Source organism: Ceratotherium simum, chromosome 16 (genome assembly GCF_057802395.1).
Source record: "Ceratotherium simum simum isolate JZ-2026a chromosome 16, ASM5780239v1, whole genome shotgun sequence".
Taxonomy (NCBI): domain Eukaryota; kingdom Metazoa; phylum Chordata; class Mammalia; order Perissodactyla; family Rhinocerotidae; genus Ceratotherium; species Ceratotherium simum.
The window spans coordinates 46,580,604-46,603,718 of record NC_141915.1 but is presented as its reverse complement, the minus strand read 5'-3'; the positions used below and the strand labels follow the sequence as shown (position 1 = coordinate 46,603,718).

Genomic DNA, 23,115 nt, shown 5'->3' with positions numbered 1-23,115 from the left:
TGATCTCAGCTTGACCTTCCAGCTCTCACAGTCTGCCACTGGGGATGTTTGAAGCTTAAGGCAGATATAAAACAATCTTTAACAGGAGCTGATGCATTCATTATAGAGAGGAAACTATGTACTAGGAATTTCTATGTTATCTCATTTGATCTCAGCAATCATGAGAGAGTTTATAAGAACTGAAAATGGAGGCTCAGAAAATGGAAGTAAAGCACTTGAGGTCACATAGAGAGTAAGTGCAGAGGTGGGCTTTGGCTCAGGTCTAATCCAAAGCCACTGGATTCACTCATGTTCCAGCCGAGTGGGCTGGGATGGGTGCGGGCAATTGGAGGAAGGGTGGGGATTAAGAGGAGGTGGGGGGATCAGAGAAGCTGTCCAGCAACCATAACCACCTTTGGTCAGCATAGGTAAGAGCTGGTCACCCAGGAACCAATGCCTGGCAGGAGCAGCACAGAGAAGGGCTCAGACTTCAGGCCACTGGTAGAAAATGCTGGAATGGCCCCTCTTCCCACTGTCACTACCTCCTTCCCCTCTGCTACCTAGACCAGGCCTCTCCTCACTCACCCAAGGAAGCAGAAACAGGAGCCTGAACAATTTTAATATTTCAAAAGGCCTAGTGGATGAGGCTGGTTAGGCTGACCACAATGTAAAGTTTCTTTGCCCTCATTCTGCAGCTCAGACCTTTGGGTGTTGAATGCCAGGGCCCTCACACTGCCCGCAAGCTCTGAGAGGCAGCATGAACCTCTGCAGTTCACAAGGATAGGAAAGAGGGTGATGTGACAATGACCTTTGTCTGGCAGACAGAGAGCTTTCAAAACATCAGGCTGGGGAGGGGGTAATTAAAGAAATCTTTGGTAGAAGAAGGCTTGGAACTATTTAGAGGATATGTTTATAAATTCCATTGTCCTAAGTAATTGTAAACTTCCACCCTCTTGCATATCTCAAATACCTCAACTCCACATCCTGCCCCATGGAACAGGCCTGTACAGCCAAGTCTACGTGCAACGCACACACAAACAGATGTATACACAGACATGCTCACACACAGATGCAAACACACACACACACAGATATACAGATACAGACACACACAATGGCAGCTGGAGATTGGGGGGGCAAAAACTGTGGACTAAAGGATATTGGGGGACAGAGATTGGGGGCTGGGCCTGGCTGGGGTCAAGGTACCAGCAAGGCCAGGAAGAGGCTCAGGGTCCTGACAGAGGGGGCCAGGCTGGCAGTGGAAGCCTCTGGCCCCAGAAAACTGACCGACTTCCCTTTGGCCAGGTTCCAAGTTTGGCATATAAATATCTGAAAAATAGATCTAGTCATGTTAACTGGAAAAAGGACACACCTCTATAAATACAGTGTGATCCCATTTAAAATATGTGCTGAGAAAAAAAAGGCTGGAAAGGTATATACCAGAATGTCAACAGTGCTTATCTCTTGGTGTTGATATAAAGGACGTTTATTTTCTTTATAGTTTTCTGTATTTTACAAATTTTCTATCATAAACATGTAGATAAAAGTTATAAAAATGGCCCTCAAAATGATACTCCTTCAAACCCATATTGGCCTTCCGAGGGAAGGCTCAGGGTGAGGGCGTGTGCAGGGGGACAGGGAGGTGGCCTCTGGCAGTTAATCCCCGCATGGGGGCTGGCTACTGCCATGCTCCAGGATTTAGGGCCCTTCTCCAGCTGGGGCGAAGGGACCTGGCCCTGGGACCGTGGGCAATACTCGAGTGGTTCTGTCCACTTTCACAAGTGGACATGGAGCTGGTGCAGGCAGGAGCCTGAGGTGACCACAGGGCCAGTTCTGCCCCCTCAGTGAGTCAGGCACTTGCAAGATACTCTTCCCCAGGGAACCAGAGGACAGCCAGGAGCCTTCCATCTGGGGACCCAGCCACTTATGGGAACAGCTGGGGCAGGGCGCCAGTATGGGGCAGGGCTCCCACAGCACACGGAAATATAAGACCGGTAGCCCAGAAGGTCAGCTCCCACTTTGCTTCCCAGAATCCTTCTGGGTTGGTGCCCAGGCCGGGCAGGGGCTGCCTGCCATGGCAGGACACTGGCAGGCTGCCTGGCCTAGAGGCAAGACAGGAGTGGGCACCGGGTGGTGCTGGGGCCAGGGTTCTGGGGCATTTTCCCAGGCTCTTCTTGGAGGAGGATAAAGACACCCAGTGAAGTGACCCGCTTGACTGCCAGGAGGTGGGAGAGTGTCCCTGTCCCTGTCCCTGGCTTCCCCGTGAGGGACACAGACTCAGATGGGGAGGGCAGGACCTTTAATTGTATTCACAGAGAGACTGGGAGGGGGCTCCATGGAGGCGGCCTGGTGCCCAGGGCCTGGGGGGCAGGGGCTGCGGTGGCTCGTGGTCTGGAGGACGGATTCTCAGCACAGGACTGGAGGTGGAGGGCGGAGGAGGGACGGGGCTGGAGGAGGAGGAGGGCGGGCTGGGGTGAGGCGTGACAGGAGCTGCGGGTCCTCGGCCCACCCCATGCCCCCACCCAAGTCTCTCAGTGGTGGACGCTCCCCGGCAGGCCTGGCCTGGCCTGGTCATCTCAGGAGTGTCTCAGCTCCACTTCGGAGCCGAACTGGGGCCCACGGTGGGGCTGGTGGATGCTGTGGTGGCGGATGCTGAAGAGCCGCTGGGTGAGGCCCACAGTGGCCACCAGCAAGGCGACGCCCAGGAAGAGCAGCATCCACTGGCCCACGCGGGCCTGCTGCTCCTCCAGGTTCAGGCCCAGGAAGTTGACGCGGCCGGTGCCCGGGAAGGAGCCTTCCGAGCGAGCTGGGCAGGGGAAGCAAGGAGAACAGGGTGGAGGGCAGGCGGCGGGCAGGGCTGGGGCTCATTTAGGCCGGCTTCCCTCTCCTTGCTCTGAGGTCAGACTTGAACCTGCCTGAACTGGGGAGGGGGCCCAGCCCTGAGCAAGCTCAGGGACTAGTGGGGCTGAGGTGGGGTAGGTGGTGGTACCGGAGTTGGGCGTCCAGTTGTACTGCGGCCAGCCCAGCTTCTCCCCGTGCCGCCCGTTCTCCGTGAGGAGCCAGTCCAGGAGCGGCTTGAAGTAGTTCATCATGGCTGAGGCGGACATGTTGGGCTGGCCCGTGATCAGCTTCATGGCTTCCGGCCACGGCTTACTGAAGCCCAGCTTCATGGCGTCCCTGGGGGAGCACCAGAGAAGGGAAACCGAGTCAGAAGGACAGGTGAGGAGGCTCACTGCCCCTCTTGCCCCGACCTAATACCCCCTCCTCCACACCCCATCTCCTAGCCTGAACTTCCCTTAGGGATTGGAAGGGCCTGGGCAGGTCTGGGGGTGGGGGTGGGGGGTGGGAGGGATGACGCAGGCCCAGAGGGCTCTAGCTCCCTACTAGAGATGGCACACCAAGGTGTGGTACAGGCTTCCTCTGGGAGTACCCAGCCCAAGCGCCAAAATGGCAGGTGTTCCCAGAAGAGCCCCACTGGGCTCCTCAAGGCTGAGGGAAGTAGGTCAGAGCGTGGAAAACAGTCAAAAGAAGGCCAGAGAAGACTCACGCCAGGCGCTTCCCTGCCTCCTTGGACTGGTAGATGTCACACTTGTGCAGGGGGCCCTTGTGGCCAGCTGCCTGACACAGTGCCTCGTGGAACTGGAACTGGATGACAAAGCTGACAAAGTACCTGCAGTGGAGGGAAGGTGTGGCATGGGGCGGGGTGGTTGAGGGGCCGGTGCCGCTGAGCCCCAGCCACCTCCCACCTCCCACTGCAGTCAGGATGTCAGGGCGAGCCCACCTTGGCCCTCAGAGTCATCAAGGCCCCTTTCACACCTCCCACGTGTGAGGCTGCCTCCACGTCTTGGAAGGGCCTGCTTTGAGGAGCTCTGGGGGGTCACTCATGGGGGAGGAGGGTCAGGGCAGAGCACTTCAGAGATTTCGCAGGCTGCTTTGGAGGCAGTGAGGTCTCTGTCCCTGGGGTACATGCAAGTAGAGGCCAGGAGTTGCCCAAAGGGTCACATGTATCTGGCAGGGTGGTCTGGGCAGGGAAGCCAGCCCAAATAATCTCCTTTATCCCAAAGAAGCAGGAGTTCCCTGGTAGAAATCTGCCAGTCACGGCCAGAGCAACCTCTCCAAGTCTGGAGAGGTTTTTTTTTTTTTTTTTTTTATCATTTTATTTATTTATTTATTTTCCCCCCAAAGCCCCAGTAGATAGTTGTATGTCATAGCTGCACGTCCTTCTAGTTGCTGTATGTGGGACGCGGCCTCAGCATGGCCAGAGAAGCAGTGAGTCTGTACGCGCCCGGGATCTGAACCCGGGCCGCCAGCAGCAGAGCGCGTGCACTTAACCGCTAAGCCACGGGGCTGGCCCTGGAGAGGTTTTGAACGTCCCAAACTGGCAGAACAGTCCTCCTACTTTGAATGCTGGGCACAAGCCAAGTGCCACTGACTTTCCTGGCTTTTTCTAAAAGTTCTTTGCCAAGGCTGCTGGTCAGAATTTGTAATGTATTTCCTTTGCCCACCCTGCCCAGAGAATTATCTGTGCTAAGCTCGGAAGCTAACCATCACATGGGCCTGGCCTCTGTGTGAAAGTGAGTGCCAGCTTGGAAGCCTGGAAGCCAGTCGAGAAGGCAGGTGGAGGCCCTTCCTACAGGTCATCCTGGGGCACTGTCCAAGTCAGGCCTGTTCCAAGGTGCCCTTGAGTCTCCTTGGTCTCCTGCCCACTTCTGCTCTCTGGAGCATCTGAGCAGGCTTTCTCTCTCTTCCTGGACTCTGGGGGACAGAATTCACCCACCCCACACTTATTTATTAGGTCTTGACTATGTGCTGACGTCATGCCAGGTGCCAGGGTGGAAAGGTGGCCATGGTGGGCATGAGCCCTCTCTCGCTGGGCTTTCAAGGACCACCAGACAAGCGCTGGAGGTGGCCACACCCCTCCTGGGGCAGGCATCACTGCCCTCTGCACCTTGCCTCACAGCGGCCTGAGCTATTTGTAGCCCAGGGGCACCTGGAACCTCACCCTAAGGTCTCCCCTGATCCTTTCCTCCAGATCCTATAATTACCCTTCCTAGCCCTCAGCAAGTGCTCTGCTGCAGCACGTAGAAGGAAAGAGACTGGGCTGGCTGCATGACTCACAGCGCCAGTATGTTGAGGCATTCCATTTAAGAGAGGAATTTAATAATGGTAGGTTGTGGCCACCATTTCCCAAACACACTGTGTACGCCAAGTATGCTAAGAAGTTAACTCTTGCAGCAATCCTGTGAAATGGGATTTCACAGGTGAGGAAACTCATGCTCACAGACACTGAAGAATTTGTTCAAGGAAACAAAGTAGTGGAGATGAGATTTGAACCCAGTTCTGTGTGACCCCAAGCCTGTGACCCCATGTCCCTAACAACACAGCCTCCCAGTCTAACTGGGTCTCTAATCCTAGCTTTAGTGTATAGGAGGTCTTCCAGGTACAACTCAAATTAGGCAATACGTTCAATATGTAGTAAAGGAATCACAATCTTGCTTAAAAAACAAAACAAAAGCGAATAGCGCTCAGGTCATGACCTAGCCATGGGACATGGTTAATGTTAACGAACCATTAATGGTCTTGTAACCATTAGCCAGTTATGGTGGAGTTTCTGTTTTCAGCTGTCTGGAGGGTAGAGGCTCTCGTCATATCAAAAGAGAGAAACAACGGTCAGCCTTGGTTGCAGGCGTGTGGCCCAGGCACAGTGTGCCATGCAGCCGGGCCCCTCAGGTCGCCCTGAGGGGTAGCTCCTGACAGGACAGCGACGGCAGTTTGAACACTAAGTGGCAGGCACTGCCCTCCTCCCTTTCCCGTTGTTACCTGATATAAGGCACACTTGAAGGAATGTGGAATTTGGCCCCTGGGTCAAAGTCGCCTTGAGTCCTGGCTACTGGGGGGCAGAGGCCCTGGTACTTCAGCCTGTCAGAGAGGAAGATACGTTGAAGGGAGGGTTTGGGGAGAATCAAGGCAGGGAGAGTTGGTGTTTTTGACTTAAAGGATGGTCCTTGCATCTAGGGGCTATGCTGGGCACTCCAGACCCCTATGTGCTGTGCCTCTGTGCACAGTCACCCCCTACATACCCCATCACTTACACGCACACACACTAAGACCCATGTGTATGTACACACACACACACAACCCTAGACGCCACATACACAGACGCACTTAGCATGTGCACAAGGGCACAGGCACCTGCACATTCACACAGACACCCAAAGACACCCATGGAGACTCCTCCACCCACACTCCCACGGGGGCATTCTAGAACCTGAGGCTCCACCATTCCTGGTTGTAATTCTCCTTAGTGATGCTTTTGTCAAATACCCTCCAGCGCCACTGGTCAATGAGGTAGCTGAAGGGGACAAAGGCGATCTTGTCAAGTGCCATCTTCATCAGAAAGTTGATGTCTTGCTCTGCCAAGAGAAGGGAGCCCAGTTGTCAGATCTGTGCCTGCCTCCTGCCATGTCCTAGCAGCTCGGCCATGATGGATGTGCGATGGGTGGAGAAGGGAGGAGTGGGCTGAAACTCTTTGGGTCCTGTGACCTGCCTCTAACAGGTCTGTGGGTTCCATCCTCCCGGCTCACCCTGCTGGTGGCCCCATTATTCCCCATTTCTTTGTACCAACCTCTGCCTGTGGCCATTAAGTCCCCTCTCCCCACCTCCCAAGCTCACTGCCCCTTCTTGATCCCCCACCCACCAGGATCTCCCGGTCCTCTCTCACCATAGCCGCCACCCTCGCTACTCAGCAGGTTGATGTTGTATAGGTGCTTGGGGGTAGACACTGAGAGGGCCAGCACGTCCCCAATGGCCTCGTGAAAGCCAGGGTTGGCACCCTCCCGGAAGGTCACAGGCAAGTCCTTGTACTGCATGAAATACTGTATGTGGCCCATTTCGTGGTGGGCCACCACCAGGTCCTCCATGTTCACAGCAGTGCACTGCTTGATCCTGGGAACACGGGGGTGGGGAGAGGGTGTGGAAGGGGGAAGTGAGGAGCTCTGGGCAAAGGGACCTGCTATCCTTGCTGCATACAGAGCAGACCCCCATCACTGCTATATGCAGGGAACACAGCATTATGGGAAGAAAACCCAAAGGAGAAATGGAGTAAGCCCGAGAAAGAGGGAATCAGGGGGTTGGAAGCCCCTAATGTATGGTCATTCATGCCATTCCTCTGCCTCTAACTTCCCAGAATAACTCCAGCCCACACTGCCATATTGCATTCTGATTGTGCAAAGTACTTGCTCTAGAGGCATTGGGACACAGTTCTGGTCAGTGTAGGACTTTCTAGGATGTGGGTCCTGGGTTTTTCATGTACACGTTTTGTCTCTCTGAAGACTTAGGCTTCCCGAAGGCAACAATGGTGTCTGAGCTATTGTGCATCCAGTGTGCCCAATACTGGCAAGCATATTCACTCCAGGATTTCTTATGGCCAGGACTGAAATGGCATCTGCAGAGCTGTCCAAGCCAGAGGGTTCACCGCCCTCTCCATCCTTCCTCATTCTCTTATGAGCCAGTGAAATACTCCCTTGGATCTAACCAGAGCCCTTTAGCTCAGTTGACCCCATTTTTCTGTCATTCTATTGGGAGGGGGAAGAGCCTCCCAATAGGCTCTTCCTATTGGGAGCCCAGCACCCTGGTTACAATGAGGTTGGGGTCTGTTCACTTTCTCCTATGACTCCCCATACAAAGGAGTACTCCAAAAGAGCTCTCACCCCCTTGATTCTGTCAATGCCCAGCCCTACAGCTGCAGTCAGTCCTCATGCCTTTGAAGGAAGGGCGCAAGGCCAGGAGATCCAGTGAACACTGTCTGGTTTGTTCCAGGCTCTCTGTGTCCACTCTTCTCAAAAGAGACACTTCATCAGCTGTGGCAGATCATCTTTGCCACTTTCCCCAAGAGGTGGTGTCTTCCTTCCCTTCTCTTGAATCTGGGTTGGCCTCGTGACTTGCTTTAGCCAATAAAATGTGGCAGAAGTGACTCTGCCAGTTTTGGACTTAGCCTTTAAGAGACTGGCTGCTTCTGCTTTCACTGTGGGGGATGCCAGCTGCCAGGAAAGAAATCTGACTGCCTGACTACCATACTGTGAGGAAGCCCAAGCTAGCCTGGAGAGAGAGATGTCCTACCAACCCCAGATTCTCCAGCCATCTCAGCCCAGGGAGCCAACATGTGAGTGAAGAAGCCAACTCGAACATTCCGCCCCAGCATGCCACATGGAGAAAAACAGAGGAACCCAACCAATAGCCAGAACCAAGGCCCCCGACAGATGGCCCCATTCAGCTATTCCAGCCGTCTCCAGCCATCAAAGCTACCCTAGCTAAGGTCTCCATCATTGCAGAGCAGGGACAAGCCTTTCCACAGTAATGCGTGAATTCCTGACCCCTAAAATCATGAGCATAATCAATGGTTGTTTTATACCACTAAGTTTTGGGGTGGTTTGTCATGCAGCAATAGATAACTGAAACACTCCTCCAATGAAGACAGCTTCTGAGCCCCTGTCAGTGGTGAGGGTGGATCTGTGCGAAGCCCCCATGTCCTCATGTGCCTCCCTGTGTCAAGGCACATGCACCCAGGGAGAGGGCCAACTGTATGCAGGGGCTGCTCTGGAGTGAGGGAAGGCTGGGCAGCTCACACAGTGCTCACACCCAGGACTGGGACCTTCGGCACTGGCCGACTGACCAAGCTGGCAGAGCTAGTCAGCACTTGAGAATACCCTCACCTAGTGGATGAGGTTCCCCTGCCAGAAGCCAATGGCCAAGCTGGGGCCAGGCCCAACATGCTTGACCTTCCATCCCAAGATCTGGCCCCCTGTACCTGTTTCTGCTTGCTCTGGCTGAAGGGATGGCAGTGGAGATGCTACTTGGCTCATCTCCTTGCCCAGTGGACTAAGGCTAACGTCTCCTGGCTGCAGCTTGGACAAACCTGAAGTCTTTGCTGTTGTAGAAGTCCCAGGCAGAGGCATGGCATACTACCTCCCGCCCATCGTTTGGCTTCTCCAGCATGGACTTGTTCCAGAATTCAAGGGGCACAGGCAGCAGCCCCAGGGAGGTGAAGAAATTGTCCGCTTCCTCAAACATCCTTCTGGGTGTCCAGCCCTGCAAGCAGAGGGAGCTCAGCTAAAACTGGGGACTATGGGGACAGGTTGTGTGGTGCAGCTGGGGAGAGAACTGGGAGAGGGCTAAGCTAGAAGGCACTCTGGAATCAGAGGGCCCTCTCCCACCCAGGCAGGGGCCTCTCCTCCCCTGTGCCCTGGGGCTGCTATGGAGGAGCAGGAGGGCGAGGAGGCCAGTGCGGACCTGCTTTATCATGGCCTCCGTGGCATCCATCTTGGGGGCTGAAGGGAAAGGCACCACCAAGTCATAGATGTTGGACCAGGTCTGCGCCCACATGTTCCCTGGAGGTGGGTAGGGGAAGACATGTGGAGAGAGGAGAGACAGATGTTACTTCTTAGGCTCAGCACTATCACACACGGAGAGGGAACCAGATCCCAGTCCTGTGAATCATAATGGTTTCTCTTGAGCATCTATTGTTTGCAGATTGTGCTGGGCATTCGACATACATCATCTTCAGTCTGCACATCCAGCCTACAAGGTCGTTACTGTCCTGGCTCACTGGTGAGAACCTTGCTGGCCAACAGGGAGTCAAGGTGGTCCTCACTGTCCATGAGCAGTGAAGACAGGTGTGACTAGCAACTGTGTACAAATGCAGAAGCCTCAGGTCCCTGGAACGTCTATGCACATGTGTCCACCACTTACTGAGAGTTAAGTAACCCGCCTGGGGGCCCACGGCTTCTAAGCGAGGGGGCTGGGTTTAAATGCAGGCAGGCAGGCGCACTCCTGACCAACCACTGCTGTGTCCCCTCCAAGTCACCTGAGATTGGCTTATGTGGTTGCCTGGCAAGAACCACACTCCTTCAGGAGAGGTTGATGCCTCTGCATTTAGGGTAAGAGAAGAGAGCCCAGTTCTCCAGGAGTGGAGAAAAGGAGGATATTCTGAGTGAGTGGAAAGGTCTAGAAAAAGATTGGGAGAGTCTTTTGTAGCCAAAGGAGATTAAGCTTGAGCTGACATCAGGTGGAGTCTAAAGTGCAAACCAGTGAGAGTTAAGAGTGAGTGAGTGAGTAAGAGAGCGTGAGCTAGCCAGTGCCTGGCCACTCCGATCACCAGTGGCTGAGTTCTAAGGCCCAGCTCCACTCCAGCTCCCGGACCCCCTGGGCACATTGCGTCCCCTCCCGGGGTCTGTGTTTCTCAGCCATCAAGCTGATGTCCACTCTGATGTTCCTTAGTCTTACCAGAGAGGGATCAAGGATGGCTGGTCTCTTGGGCTGCAAAGATCCTCCAGGCTGAGTAGGAACTAGACCCAAATCTGGACCAGCTTCTGGGGTCTCCCTCATGATTTGTAAATGGTCTGTGGCCCCATCGGGCCTCTTTGTTCACAGTAACAAGCTCCCCCGGAATATGTTCCTGATGGCCCGACAGGGACAGAGACCTGGTAGCCTCTACTTTGCTCCAGTCCCTACCATCCTTATTCTCTTCCACTGCCTACTTCATGCATTCATGGCATTTGAGTTTATAGTCCCTGAAAAACAGGGGTCCAAAAGTTGAGGTGGATCTACACTCTCAAGACTCTTCTCTGTTCTCCTAACCCCTGTAGCCTGAACGTTGTGTCTGCCTTTCTCCTCCTCGCAACTACTTTTTCCATCTGTTAGAACCTCTCATCTTTCAAGGCTCTGTTCACATGGCACCTCTTGGGGAGGCCCCAGCTCCCACGCACAGCCCCTTCCTCATGCTCCTGTATCATGCTGCCTCGAACCGTGATGAGTGATGTGGTCTCCCTGTGACAAGATTATGAACTCCCCCCCACTGCCCCAGCCATGGTGACTTGCACTACGTGGATCTGTAGCAAATGTGGCACCAGATGCAAACAGGGGGCTTGTCTCCTAGCATCCAGCCCCTACTCCACTCCAGCTTTGGCAACATTCCCTCCAGGCTCAAGTCTTTTCACTCTCCCAGCCTGAAGTGCCATCTGCAGACCCTTCCCAGCCTGCCCTCTGCCTTCTAGCCAGCTCTGGTCCCACCCTCCCTCATACTGGGGTCTGCCTTCATCCCCTCCTCATGGCCCAGCACTTGCCCTCACCCAGCAGATGAGCCGGAATGGGGCCCTCCAGATTGATGTGCTCGGGCCCGTAGTGGCGGTGCAGGGCCCGGCGCACGTAGGCGTGCAGGTTCAGGTAGAGCGGCTGCAGGTCCTGGAAGAGCTGCTCCAGGTCTTGCTCCAGGGACGGCATCTCGTACATAGATCTCCACGAGTCCCCTGCATCTGCGTAGCCTGCGGAGGGGACACAGTCAGGCTCTCTAAACACCTGGCCATTCCCTGAGCACCCCTTGCCTCCTCCAGGGACCTCCCTCTCACCAGGCTTAGGGTCTCCGAGGACCTCTCCGAGGGCCCCAGCAGGGCTGGGACCAGAGAGCCAGTGATGCCAGCTGGAGGGACTCACCATTGAGCTGGGCAGCCTTGTTAGCAAGCTCCACGTATCTTGGGAAAAAAGGGAGGATGGACCTCCCCACCTTGTCTCGCCAGTTCTGCCACGCCCATAACAGTTCTTCATATTTCCGGGATGTGGCCATCAGATTTGTCAGATCTGGAGGGCAGGGGTTGAATGGCTTGAGCCCCCAGCCCTTGGCTCACCTCCCACCTCCTTCAGAGCTGGAATAAAACTGGTGAGATCATGTAAAAGGGACAGTACAGGCAGCACGTCTGGTGAAATGGGAAAAAAGATGGTGCCCTTTCTACAGGGGCTCCCAGGCTGTCAGATGGGGGCTTGGTGCTGCATGCATGTAATCTCAGGCGATCCCCGGGTTTCAAGAGCCCTGTGATGGATGTGCTTGTTTCCACGTGAGCGGTTTGGTGACATGGCTGGGTCTCCCAGGAAGTGGCTGAACTGGGGAACAAACCAAAGGCCCAGACCCCAGAGCTGCTGCTCCCCACCATTCCCTGCTCACCCCTCCCTGGGAGAAATGGCCTGCAGGTCAAAAGACCTGACTTCCTGTTCTAGCCTCCCACTGACCCCAAAATCACCTTGCAAGTCACAGGACCCCTCTTTCCCTATCTATAAAATGGGATAATTCCACCCTCACAGTGGGGTGAAAATCGAACAGGAGCACAAGGACCCGGAGCAGGGAGGGTGCCTCGTTCATCTCTGTGTCCCCGCAGGGACCAGGGCATCCTTCACAAACTGCAACTGAACTGACTGAATAAAAGAATAGCTGTGAAGACCAAGTACAGAGAACCATCCAAGCATTGTCAGAGAGCCAGGAAGCCTGGCTTTGTGTCCTGTTGAAGCCACTGACCACGTGAGTGGCCTCCTTGATTAGGGATTGTATGGAGCTGACATCCACCTCGCAGAGCTGGGATGAGGATGGCATGAGCTTGTGTGTTGATTCTGAGGCTCCACACAGACCAGTGGTGGCATCCTTTCCCGCCCGGGCCCGGCCTGAGATGGAAGACTGGATGGCTTCGGGCCCTGCACCCCTCAGTGACCTGTGCTCGCTCCTCATTTCGGAACATGGTACGTGATATCTACTTTTCACAGAGAAAGTACATTCAAATTAACTTTCTTTGGAAAAAAATGTATTTGGATAATTTCACATCTGTCCTCTGCTGATGTGAGTGTTCTGCTTTTGTGGGTGCTTCTTATTCTTACTAATGGAACTGACCTGATGGCCCAGCCCTGGATTAAGGGGCTGACTGATAGGGGTGCTGAAGGCCACACTCCCTTTAATGCTCTTAATCCATAAACACACACATGCGCGCACATGCACGTGCACACCACACGCACACACACAGGCACACACATGCAGACACACAAACATACACACACGCACACATGCCCCCCAACACTTTGCGTGCCTATCCACATCCACAACCCGTAGGCCAAACCCTGTCCCAGGAAAACTTTCTCTCTCCTGTTTATTTTCCATTTCCCCTCTATTTGTCATTGTTCTAACGTGGGAGTTGGGCGCAGGGCCAGGCAGAGACTGTTTCTGGGTGGAGATTCATCAGGGAGAATGTTTATGCCTCTGGCTCTCCAACCCTGGGAAGGGTAGGTCAGGAGGGAGGAGGGGGTGTATCTGTGTGCAGGGACTTGGGTGTTGAGGGTGAGATCCCTCAGAGGGGAGAAGGTAATAAGGCCCAGCCAGTGTGGAGACAGGACAAGTGGGAGCTGGTCCCTCCTTCCAGCAGGAAGTGGCTGTGGAGAGAGTGAAGCTGAATGGCATGAAGGTGGCTTCTGCAGGCTGTGGCTTCAATTTCTTGGGTGGGGGTAAGGAGGGACCAGAGAAGGTGGGAAAGACAGGATTGGAAGGAGCACGGAAGGGAGATGCCTAGAGTTACTATCCTTATTTGGGAGTCCAAGCCCTCAAAAGGCAAATTTGAGAGACAAATTTGAGATACCCGCTGCTCTGCAGAGCAAGGTACAGGGAGGAAAAGAGAGAAGGGGAGAGTCTGGAGGAGGATGGAGAGGGAACAGATGGGTGGATCCAAGGGAGGGGCAGTGGATTAGGGCAGAGATAAGCAGGGGCTGCTTCTGAGTGGTGGCAGAGAAGCCCCACTGGTGGAAAACAGAAGTGAGGTTCCTGGGCACACTGACCCAAGAGTGAAGCACGCCTGACCCCCCTTTCATGGGCCAGCACCCCTAACACTGGGTCCCACCACAGCCTCCCCAGCCCCTCTTCTCATTGCCCTTGTATGCTCACCGGGCTCTAGCTGCAGACAAGTGCCGTTGGCAAGGCACACAGAGGCCACGCTGTAAGTGGTTTCCATGTCCAGCAGGATCTTGTTGTACTGCAGGAGGAGGAAGAGAGGCAGCGAGCTGCACCCCTTTACTACCTGCTACCCCAGGCACCATTCCAGAGGGGGCTGTGGAGCTGGGGAAGTGTGTTCCCAAAGGTGCTGCCTTCTCAGTAATTCTGGAAGTGTATGTCAACATGGCAGATGTCACAACTTGACAAATCAAGGAAGAGGAAGCCGCATGAAGGCCAGACTCTGTACTGGGCTCACTCCCCAGCTAGGACCTGGTCCTGACCTTGGATCCTCCACTCCCTGCTCCCCTCAAGCCACACACCTCCTCCAGCTCCTTGACAGGCAGTGCTGCCCGCTCTAGGTCCTGAATCTTCTTTATCATCCGCTTCATGGTGGCATTCTGGAAGTTGGTCACATCAAACTGCCTGGCCCAGGTGCCGTACTTGAAGGTGTGGTTTGCCATCTGTATGTTCTTCTGCAGCTGAAGGCACAGGGGTAACCGTGTCATGAGGCCCAGGCGCTTTGGAGAGGCCTCTGAGGAGGAGGTGCCATGGGAGAGCCGAAGGGACTAGGGGTGGCGGTGAAGGGGGCAGATTCATCAAGTTGCTGCCTTTGCCTATAAAGACCCTCTTCAACCTGGACTGTCTATAATGTTCTGAATGCAGTACATGGCCCTCAACAGATGCCCACAGTTGAGCAAGTCATATCCTGGCAGGGGTAGAGAACAGGAAGCCCACCCGGTATCTTTTTTTTTTTTTTAAAGATTTTATTTATTTATTTATTTTCCCCCCAAAGCCCCAGTAGATAGTTGTATGTCATAGCTGCGCATCCTTCTAGTTGCTGTATGTGGGACGCGGCCTCAGCATGGCCGGAGAAGCAGTGTGTCGGTGCGCGCCCGGGATCTGAACCCGGGCCGCCAGCAGCGGAGCGCACACACTTAACCACTAAGCCACGGGGCCGGCCCCCACCCCGTATCTTAAGGGCTGTTAGGGTGGAGGCAGCTTCGTATTAGCTCTGTGCTTCTCTGAGCCTCAGGGTCCCATCTGTAAAATGGGAATAAGATCACTGGTTTTGCAAGGCTGTTAAGGAATAAATCAGGCAACAGATGTAAAGCGCCAAGGAACAGGGGCCAGCACACAGTGCTCTTCAAGAAACGCTAGTTCTCTGTGGTTCACCTTGACATAAGCTGCGCTCACCACACAGGCGGGGATTGGGGTTGGAGGGGAAATGTAGCCCTCGCTGTGGTGGCAAATGGGGGCTTTCAATCTTTTCAAAACCAACTTTAGCATCATTTATTTATGTGCCAATTATTCCATTATTAACAACAGATTGTTAATGAAAGACAACTTGTTCGGGCATTGAGCATATGCCCACTCAAATCTGAAATTGAGTATTCTTTTCAATATTCCATTTGAATTTTTCACAGATTCCAACAGCCTCCCCTCGCTGAGGTGACACCAGGGGAGGGAGGGAAAGAAGGGGCGGCCTGCCCTGCCCTGCCCTGGGTTTTGGAGGATTGGTCGCTGGGGGGAGCACGTGTGTGTGCTGTGTGTGTGTCTGTGCATGTGCATGGGTGTGGAGCATGGAGAGGGCCCCTACCAGGATCTTGCTAGCCTCTGCACTGATGTTGATGTTGTAGTTCCAGTTGGCCTCGGCATATTCGTTCCACACCACCTGGGATCTCCGGTCATATTCCTCCACAAACTTGCTGGCCTCAGCCTCATTGGTCACCAGCTCTGTGGGACAGAATGGAGGGAAACAGACAGGCACCCCTTGCCCTCTTCTGCAGTTTGGCCAGAGCCCCACCACCACCCCGCCTCCCCACCCCATCATGCCCCTGCCGCGCCCCAACTGGTCCCACTTGGGCTCTGGGTTGTCTGGTGGCTGGTTGTTTCCTGGTGGGTTGTTGTCTGGATGATGGTTGTTGCCTGGCTGGTTGTTCCCTGGTTGATTGTCACCTGGCTGGTGGTCTCCTGGCTGGGGACCAGCAGGGGGTGCCCACAGCAGAGCAGGAGGAGAAGGAGGCTGGGCAGTCCCGGAGCAGCCCAACCTTGGCCCATGGCCGCAGGAGAGCAGAGCCCTGCAGCCACCGCCCCCTGGCCAATAAGAGTGGAGCCTGCAGTGTGACCTCATAGAGCAGTGTGGCTGGCCAGTCTGCCCCTGGAGGCCTCAGATCTGAGCACACTGTCTCTAGGATGTTGGGGAAAAGACATTCCCATCCCCCATCAGGGCCCTGCTGATGAGCTCAGGGGGCTACCTGGCTGTCCAGAGCAGGGTACCAGGGCCCAGCTGGGAGGAGCTGACAGGGAACCTGGGTCCAGAGCCCAGAAGTGAGAACTCACCTTAGCGCCCCACCCCACCCTCACTCAGGGCTTTACCAATGCTCTCCGGGTAATTGTTGGGCATCGGTGGGTACCACTGATATTCTGGCCAGCCTAGGACCTCGCCATTCTTCTTGTTCTGCTCCTGCAGCCACTGGCTGACCGGCTGGAAGTAGTTGAGCAGTGGCTGAGCATCCAGGGTATCTGAGCCGATCATATCCCTCAGCACCTCCTGCCAGGGCCGTGAGGAGCCTGCCTGCAGCAACTCCCTGTCAGGCAGAGCAGACACAACGCACAGGGGACTCAGGCCAGCGTCCACTACTGGCTCCCTGGCCCACCTGCCCCACCTCTGGCCATATCTGCCCCCCACTGGACTGCAAGGACAGCAGCATTAAGACTCCGGGGCCTAGGATCTCTGTGAAGGGGGCAGGGGACCTTTGTCTTGCCCCATGACAGCTAGAAGGCCCACTCCATCAATGTTTGATGAGAGAAAGAAAGGGGGAGGGAAGGCACCCTCCCCAAGTCCAGCCCCGTGGTGTCCCCACTGCAGCAGCCAGGTGCCTTCCAGACACGCCCTTCTCCAGCCTCTCCCCTCACCCTCCACTTGCCCTCCCTTCCCCCCACACACCGGAGCTTGTCCCCTGCCCGGGTGGACTGGTAGATGTCACACTGGTGCAGTGGGCCCTGGTGGCCTGCCTCCTTGCACAGGGCTTGATGGAACTGGAACTGCAGGATAAAACTCACAAAGTACCTGCAGGCACAGAGTGGGCATTAGGGGGGATGGTGGGGGTCCCTTACCCAGGCAGCATGCAGCTTGGACAGAGGTCAGACCAGGGGCTGCCTTGGCAGATGAAGGGAGAGCCAAGCCTGGCTCAGGAGAGAGACCCATTGGAATTCCAGGCCCTGGGGGCGGGGGGTCCAGAAGAGTATGGGGATGAGCCCTGGGAATAGGAGGGGGCCAAGATCAGAGTAGGGCGAGGGGGACTAAAGGTGTGACAGAACTGGAGGGCAGGAGAGGGGCAATAGTACCTGATGTACGGTGTCACATTTGGGACATGAAACTTAGCTCCAGCATCAAAGTGGGTTTCGTTTCGGAGAACTGGAGGACAGATCCCCTGATATTTGGTTCTACAAGAGGATGGTTAAATTGTCTTAGGACCTAAGGGTTGCACATAGGCTGATTTAGCTTTTGCAGAAAAGGTAGGCATTCCCACCCGGCCATCCTTTCCCCATCCTGGTGAATTGGGGAAGACTTCCTGGAGGAGGGAGTTTTAGGCAAGGAAAAAGCACGTGGTGGGTAAAAGGATGGAGGCATTATTGGAGAGGAGGGCACTAGGACTGATCAAGGCAGGAGGCTCTTGGCTGCCCAGGAGGGTGGGAGGGCCATTGGGGTCAAGTCCTTCCTGATCCCTCTTTGCTCACCGAAGATACCACCAGTCAAAGTTGTAGCGGGAAGGGGGGGTACGCCCACTAAACACCCCCCAACGCCACTGGTCCACCAAGTAGCCAAAGGGCAGGAAGGCAATCTTTTCCAGCGCCATCTTTAACAAGTAATTGATGTCACTTTCTGTCAGGAGATGAGATGAGACGAGAGAGGTCAGAGGGAGAAGGGATACCAGCTAGGATGGGGAGGGCCTGGGGAGGAGCCAGGAGGAAGTGAGGCTGGGCAGATGCAGAGAAGGGAAGGCTGGCCTTCAAGACCATGGGACCCCAGTTGGAAGAGGGCCCTTGGGTAGTGTTGAGCTGGGACTCAGGGTGGGCTGTGAGGCTCCGGGTGGATCCCCACGCCTGCCTGACCCGGGGCGGTGAGGCGGAAACAAGAAGGGCAGATTGGAGCAGGGGCAAGTGGAGTCCTGCCGTGGGATTGAGTGGGGTTTGGGTGGGGCTGGGCTGGGTCCTCTCCACCTCCCCTACCTGTGTCATTGGTGACATGGTCCAGCAGGCCAATTTTGTACAGATGTGCAGGAGTGGAGACAGAGAGCGCCAGCACATCCCCGATGGCCTCGTGGAAGCCAGGGTTGGCACCTTGGCGCAGGGAGACAGGCTGGCCCTTGTACTGCAGGTAGTACTGCACGTGGCCCATCTCATGGTGCACTGTGGACAGTTGGTCTAGGTTGACCCGCGTGCACTGCTTGATCCTGGGGCGGGCAGAGAGCAAGGGCGACAGTGAGGACAGGGCAGGGCAGGGACAAGAGCGTGGGGAGGCTGGTGCCTGAGAGAAAGGAGCAAGGAGCTGGTGGAAACATACATATCCTTTACCCCGCCCCAGCCCACACTCAGGCCTTTCCCCTCCATTCCAAGGTAGAGCTGACTACTTGTCAAAGTTGCCAAGGGAAGGCAACCAAATGGCAGCCCTGGAATAGACCCGGCCCCCGAGCCGGTGTTGGGGCTGGGGTAGAGGCAGGCCTGGTAACTGGCTTCTCTGGCTGCCTACTCTTCCCAGAGCCTCAGAACCCCCCTAGTCCCATGTCTAGACCTGAAGTCTTTCCTGTTGTAGAAGTCCCAGGCGGAAGCATGGCACACCACCTCACGCCCATCGCTTGGTTTCTCCAGCATGGACTCTGCCCAAAACTCAGGAGGCATGGGCAAGAGCCCCAGGGAAGTGAAGAATTCCTCTGCCACCCGGAACATGTGTGTAGCATTCCAGCCCTGGTGGTGGGGTGCGGGTACAGGTCAGGGGCCAGCTGCTGGGAGCTCACTGTGGCTGCCCCGGGGGCAGGTTTGGGGTCCCCCATCCAGGTCAGCTCCATGCCCATAAAGGCCATCTCTGCTCTGTGGCCTCCCTTCCCAGAGGTAAGGCCCCCACTGACCACAAAAGTGGACTACTGCTCACATCCCACCAGGGGGTCCTGAAGGGAGGGGCTGGCACCTCACCCAGGACTCAGACCCCAGCTCACCACTTGTACACATACTCCGGGCTGCTGCTATATAGAATGGGAGGGACCGAGATCCCTACCTAACATGTCTCCTTCACGTGACCTCTTCCCGCCCCTCTCCCATGTCTGACTCCCTCCTGTTGCTCCCACCCTGGCCTGATCCTGAGCTTACCTTCTGCACCATAGTACTGGTAACGTCGAGATTGGGTTTGTCAGGGAAAGGCACCACCATGTCGTAGATGTTGTCCCAGCTCTGAGCCCACATGTCCCCTAGACAGAGGAGGGGAGCCAGACAGCTTGGCTCCCTGCCCAGCCAGCACCTGCTTCCCCATCGTGCCACTGAGCAGCACCTTGGGCCCTGGTATCTGGACCCTGGGGCACTCTAGGGCAGCAGCCTGCTGGGCTGGCTGAGGCCAGGAATCTCACACATCAGTCCCACCCACACTCCCAAGTGCTCCATGTTTCCCAGGGCTGGCAGAGGCCAAGTGTAAGCCCAAGTGACGCTGCCGGGGTCCTTTCGGACGGTGCCGGGGTCCCTGCCTCCCAACCCTGAGGCAGGGCCACAGGGCTTGCTTCCTGGGACACAAAGTAGGATTATTATTCCTCCTCCAGTGTGACTCCTCGCTCTGCCTTTTACTAGTTCTCTGCCCTCTGCCAAGTCACTTACACGCCCTAAGCCTCAGGGTGCCCAACTGAAGAGTAGGAACAGTGACAACGAGGATCGCCTGTTTTACGGTGGTGGTGAGCGAGCTACATGGGCTCATGCATGTGGGAGCCAACAGTGTGGGCTCTAAACGTGAGACATGGTGAGGACGATCCCTGGAATGTGTGTGGAGGGAAGGCCAGGTCCTTACCCAGCAGGTGAGCAGGGATGGGTCCCCTGAGGTTGATGTATCTGTCCCCGTATCGGCGGTGCAGTGCGCGGCGGACGTAGGCATGGAGGTTCAGGTAGAGGGGCTCTAATTGATGGTAGAGGTGCTCCAGATCCTCCATGAGGGTGGGCGACTCGTACCAGGAGCGCCAGTAGGCCCCCGTGTCTGAGAAGCCTAGTGGGGGTGGCGTTGGGGTGCAGCTCAGGCCCAAGTCTCTGGCACCTTGGCCTCCCAGCTACTACTTCGCCATTCTCCTGGCTTGGAGTCTGTGAGTCTGCTGGCTAGCTGGAAAGGATGGCATGGGGGTTGCCACTCTAGAATTTTCTAACTAGGGATTGCTCAAACTCCAGCTAAATAGATCCTGGAGAGCATGAGAGGTAAAGATGAATTCTAGGGCTGGGAGGAGGGCCAACAGGAGCAGGCAGGAGGGGCAGTGTGAGGGCAAGACAGCAGCCTGGTGGAAGGCAGACGGGCTCAAACCCAATTCCGCCATCCACTACCTGTGCGACCTTGGGCCAGTGTACGGAATCATCATAACAGATGCCCTGTCTGCCTCAGGGGTTGGGACTCAGTGGTGACAGCGGATGGGAGAGCATTTTGGAAGCTGGTGAGGGTGACACCCAGACAAAGGAAGGGGCAGGGCATGCTCACCATCCTGCTTGTAGGCCTCATTGCTGAGAGCAGTGAAGTTCTGGTACAGGGGTTTCAGCGGGATGCCCACAGTGTTGTGCCAGCCTTCCCAGGCATATAGCAGCAAGGCATAGCTTCGAGAGGCAGCCAGGATGTTGGTGAGCTCTGAGACATAGGTCAGCAGGGTCAGTTAGGAGATTTCTCCGTTGAAGTCAGCAACAGCAAAGCTCCCACACTGGTCCTCACCATCTCCACCTGCTTCCTCAACATCATGATACCCGCAAAGCCAATGGCAACCTTCAAGCTGGGTGGGATGGGCTGGGAGCTATACAAAGCCAGCACCCAGCAGGGCCCTTGTCCCCAGGGAAATGATGATCTAAGGTGGTTGACACAAAGAAGACATCCAGAGACCAAAACCCAGACAGACCCTTCAGGACCCATTGGATGGAGCGCCTGACCTTAAGGCTGCCTAGTAAATGGGGGTCAGGGGGTGGGGGGAGAGGAGGAAAGTATACCAGAAGCCAAGAGGGGTCCAAGGCCTGTGGAGGGCTCTTGGGGGAGAATAAGAACCCATAAAAGGGGAAACGAGGCAGCCAGGACAAAGGCCACTGGTGAAGGGAGAGGACAAAGCACACAGGGGGGTGGGGCTGGGGGCTGGAGATTCCGGAAGTCGGTTTGCCAGGAGAAGCAGGGGTGTGGGGGCATCTGACAGTCCAGCCCCAGTTGGAGGTCAGTGCCTTGCCACTCTCTCCGCAGTTCCTTTTGATAAACACGCAGCAGGGCGATGGGGAAGGGTAGGAAGCACCATCAGAGACAGTAGAGACAGGACGGTACCTGGGTCCAGGGACCAGCAGGTGGCAGTCTTGTTGGGGTAGCAGACCTTGGCGGTGGCGTAGATCCTGTTCATGTTGCTTAGCAGAGAGTTGTACTGGGGAGTTACAGTTGAGAAAATGTTAGCCATGAACCCCCAGAGAGAATCTGGCTACTCTCCTCTTTTTGCTGGGAGGAAAAGGAGGCCAGGAGAGGGGATGTGGCTTGGACAAGGCCACTTAGTGGCACTCAGAGCACTTCTGATCACTAATGCACGGATTCCCCTCCTGTGGAGGCAGCCTGTGGAGGCAGCCTGTGGAAGTGGAAACACATGTCCTGAGAGTCAGGGATCGGGGCTCAAGTCTGAGCTCGGCCACTACCTTGCAGTAAGGGCAAATCCCTCTCATTCTCTGCCCTTGATGTCTTCTCAGTCCTTCTCAATTTTTCTAAGGAAGCCCATAAACCAAACTGGCCTATGGAGAAATTTCGAAAACCCCTGTTTCATCTTTTACTGGTAACTTGAATTTGCCTTCTACTCTGTAATATTTGCTTTAATATAAAGTAACTTCCCACCCAATCTCCAAGGAAAATCAATGCTCAGGAAGCCATTCTATGCCTACCCAATAGTCAGGGTCCATACCGATCCCAGGGTCCCTCCCTGCCAGCCCCTTCCCTCCATCACAATGGGGCACTAGGAGGCACCCCAACCACTTCTGCCTCCATCCCTCAGGTCCACGGGGCCCACCTGCTGGCGCTTCTCCAGGGGCAGGTTGGCAGAGCCCAGGATGCGCACACCACTGATGACTCGCCGCAATATCGGGTCACTGAAGTTCTGCCAGATTGGGTCGTATAGCTCCTTGCACTTCTGGCCCCAGACCTCGGCAAACTCCTGGTTGAGCAGAGCTGCTTCCTCCTGTGGGCACCAGAAGGGCACGGGAGGGTATACTGGGGAGGCCCCGGCGCTGGGGGAGGGGAGACAGGCCAAGGGCTCCCGGAGACTGGGGATGGCAGGAGCACTGCTCCCTCCTCCTGGGCCCTCGGGGTCAGGAACTGGGGGACTCTGCCTCAGCGGGGCGGTGGAGCAGAAACGAGCCAGGAGAGGCAGGGAGAGGAGCGGGTGAAGAGACAGTGATGAACGGAGACAGCAACAGTGAGAGAGGGGTAGGTTGCGGCCAGAGAGGACGAGGGCCCGGAGCAGAGCGGGCACCCTCAGCGAAGACTGCCGCTGACCCAGCCCGATGTCATCCCCGGGCGCTGCCACTCAGGGGAACTCGGTGTCAGAGGAGCCAGCCTCATCCATTCGGTTCCTATGCCGGGCACAGACCAAGAGCCCAGCACCGTCCTAGGGCGCCCACAGCCAGTCTGATGGGGCGGGGTGGGGGGAGTCCCGCGGGCTCCACTCTGCCCCCTCGGCTCACGGGCCGGGGGCGCGCGCCCGGCGATGACTCCCCGCCCCCCAGCGCCCGGCCGCAGGCCTGTGATTGGGCGCCCGGGCCCCGCCCCCGCCCCCCCCCCCGCGCCGGGCCCGCGCGCCCACCTGGAGCCGCGCGTTCTCCTGGGTGATGTTGATGGCGTACGCCCAGCCGGCGGCCGTGCTCTGGAACAGCACCTGCTCGGCGCTCGCGTTGAAGCTCTGCGCGAAGAGCTGCGCCCCCTCCTCGTCCGCGGAAAAGTTTCCGGGCTGCAGCACGGGGTCGAGCGCCAGCGCGGGCGGCGGCGGCAGCAGCAGCAGCGGCAGCGACAGGAGCAGCGGCCGCAGCCCCGGCCCCGGGCGCCCCGGCGCGGCCCCCATGGCGCGGTGCGCGGTGCGCGGCGCTCTCCTTCTCCCGCGCCGCGC

General features: G+C 56.2%; 1 protein-coding gene across 4 annotated transcripts; it reads right to left on the bottom strand.

The window, feature by feature from the left end:
* Positions 1-1,447: 1,447 nt before the first annotated feature.
* On the bottom strand, positions 1,448-23,085 carry LOC101387731 (angiotensin-converting enzyme). Of its 4 annotated transcripts, none has more exons than XM_087441376.1 (25): positions 22,816-23,085; positions 22,024-22,191; positions 21,303-21,396; positions 20,490-20,633; positions 19,821-20,012; positions 19,139-19,236; positions 18,567-18,739; positions 18,005-18,228; positions 17,513-17,657; positions 17,120-17,218; positions 16,719-16,841; positions 16,148-16,359; positions 15,369-15,505; positions 14,092-14,250; positions 13,724-13,811; positions 11,467-11,610; positions 11,100-11,297; positions 9,268-9,365; positions 8,894-9,066; positions 6,701-6,924; positions 6,248-6,392; positions 5,800-5,898; positions 3,527-3,649; positions 2,969-3,156; positions 1,448-2,785 (listed from the first exon to the last, which is right to left on the bottom strand). In XM_087441376.1, the coding sequence occupies exons 1-25, from the start codon at positions 23,068-23,070 to the stop codon at positions 2,556-2,558; spliced, it is 3,933 nt and encodes a 1,310-aa protein (XP_087297502.1). In that variant the 5' UTR covers positions 23,071-23,085; the 3' UTR covers positions 1,448-2,555. The 4 variants fall into 4 exon arrangements, with proteins under 4 accessions (XP_087297502.1, XP_087297503.1, XP_087297504.1 ...); XM_087441377.1 differs by having other exon boundaries at positions 11,106-11,297; XM_087441378.1 differs by lacking the exon at positions 22,816-23,085 and adding an exon at positions 22,509-22,662.
* Between the last annotated feature and the right edge of the window lie 30 nt (positions 23,086-23,115).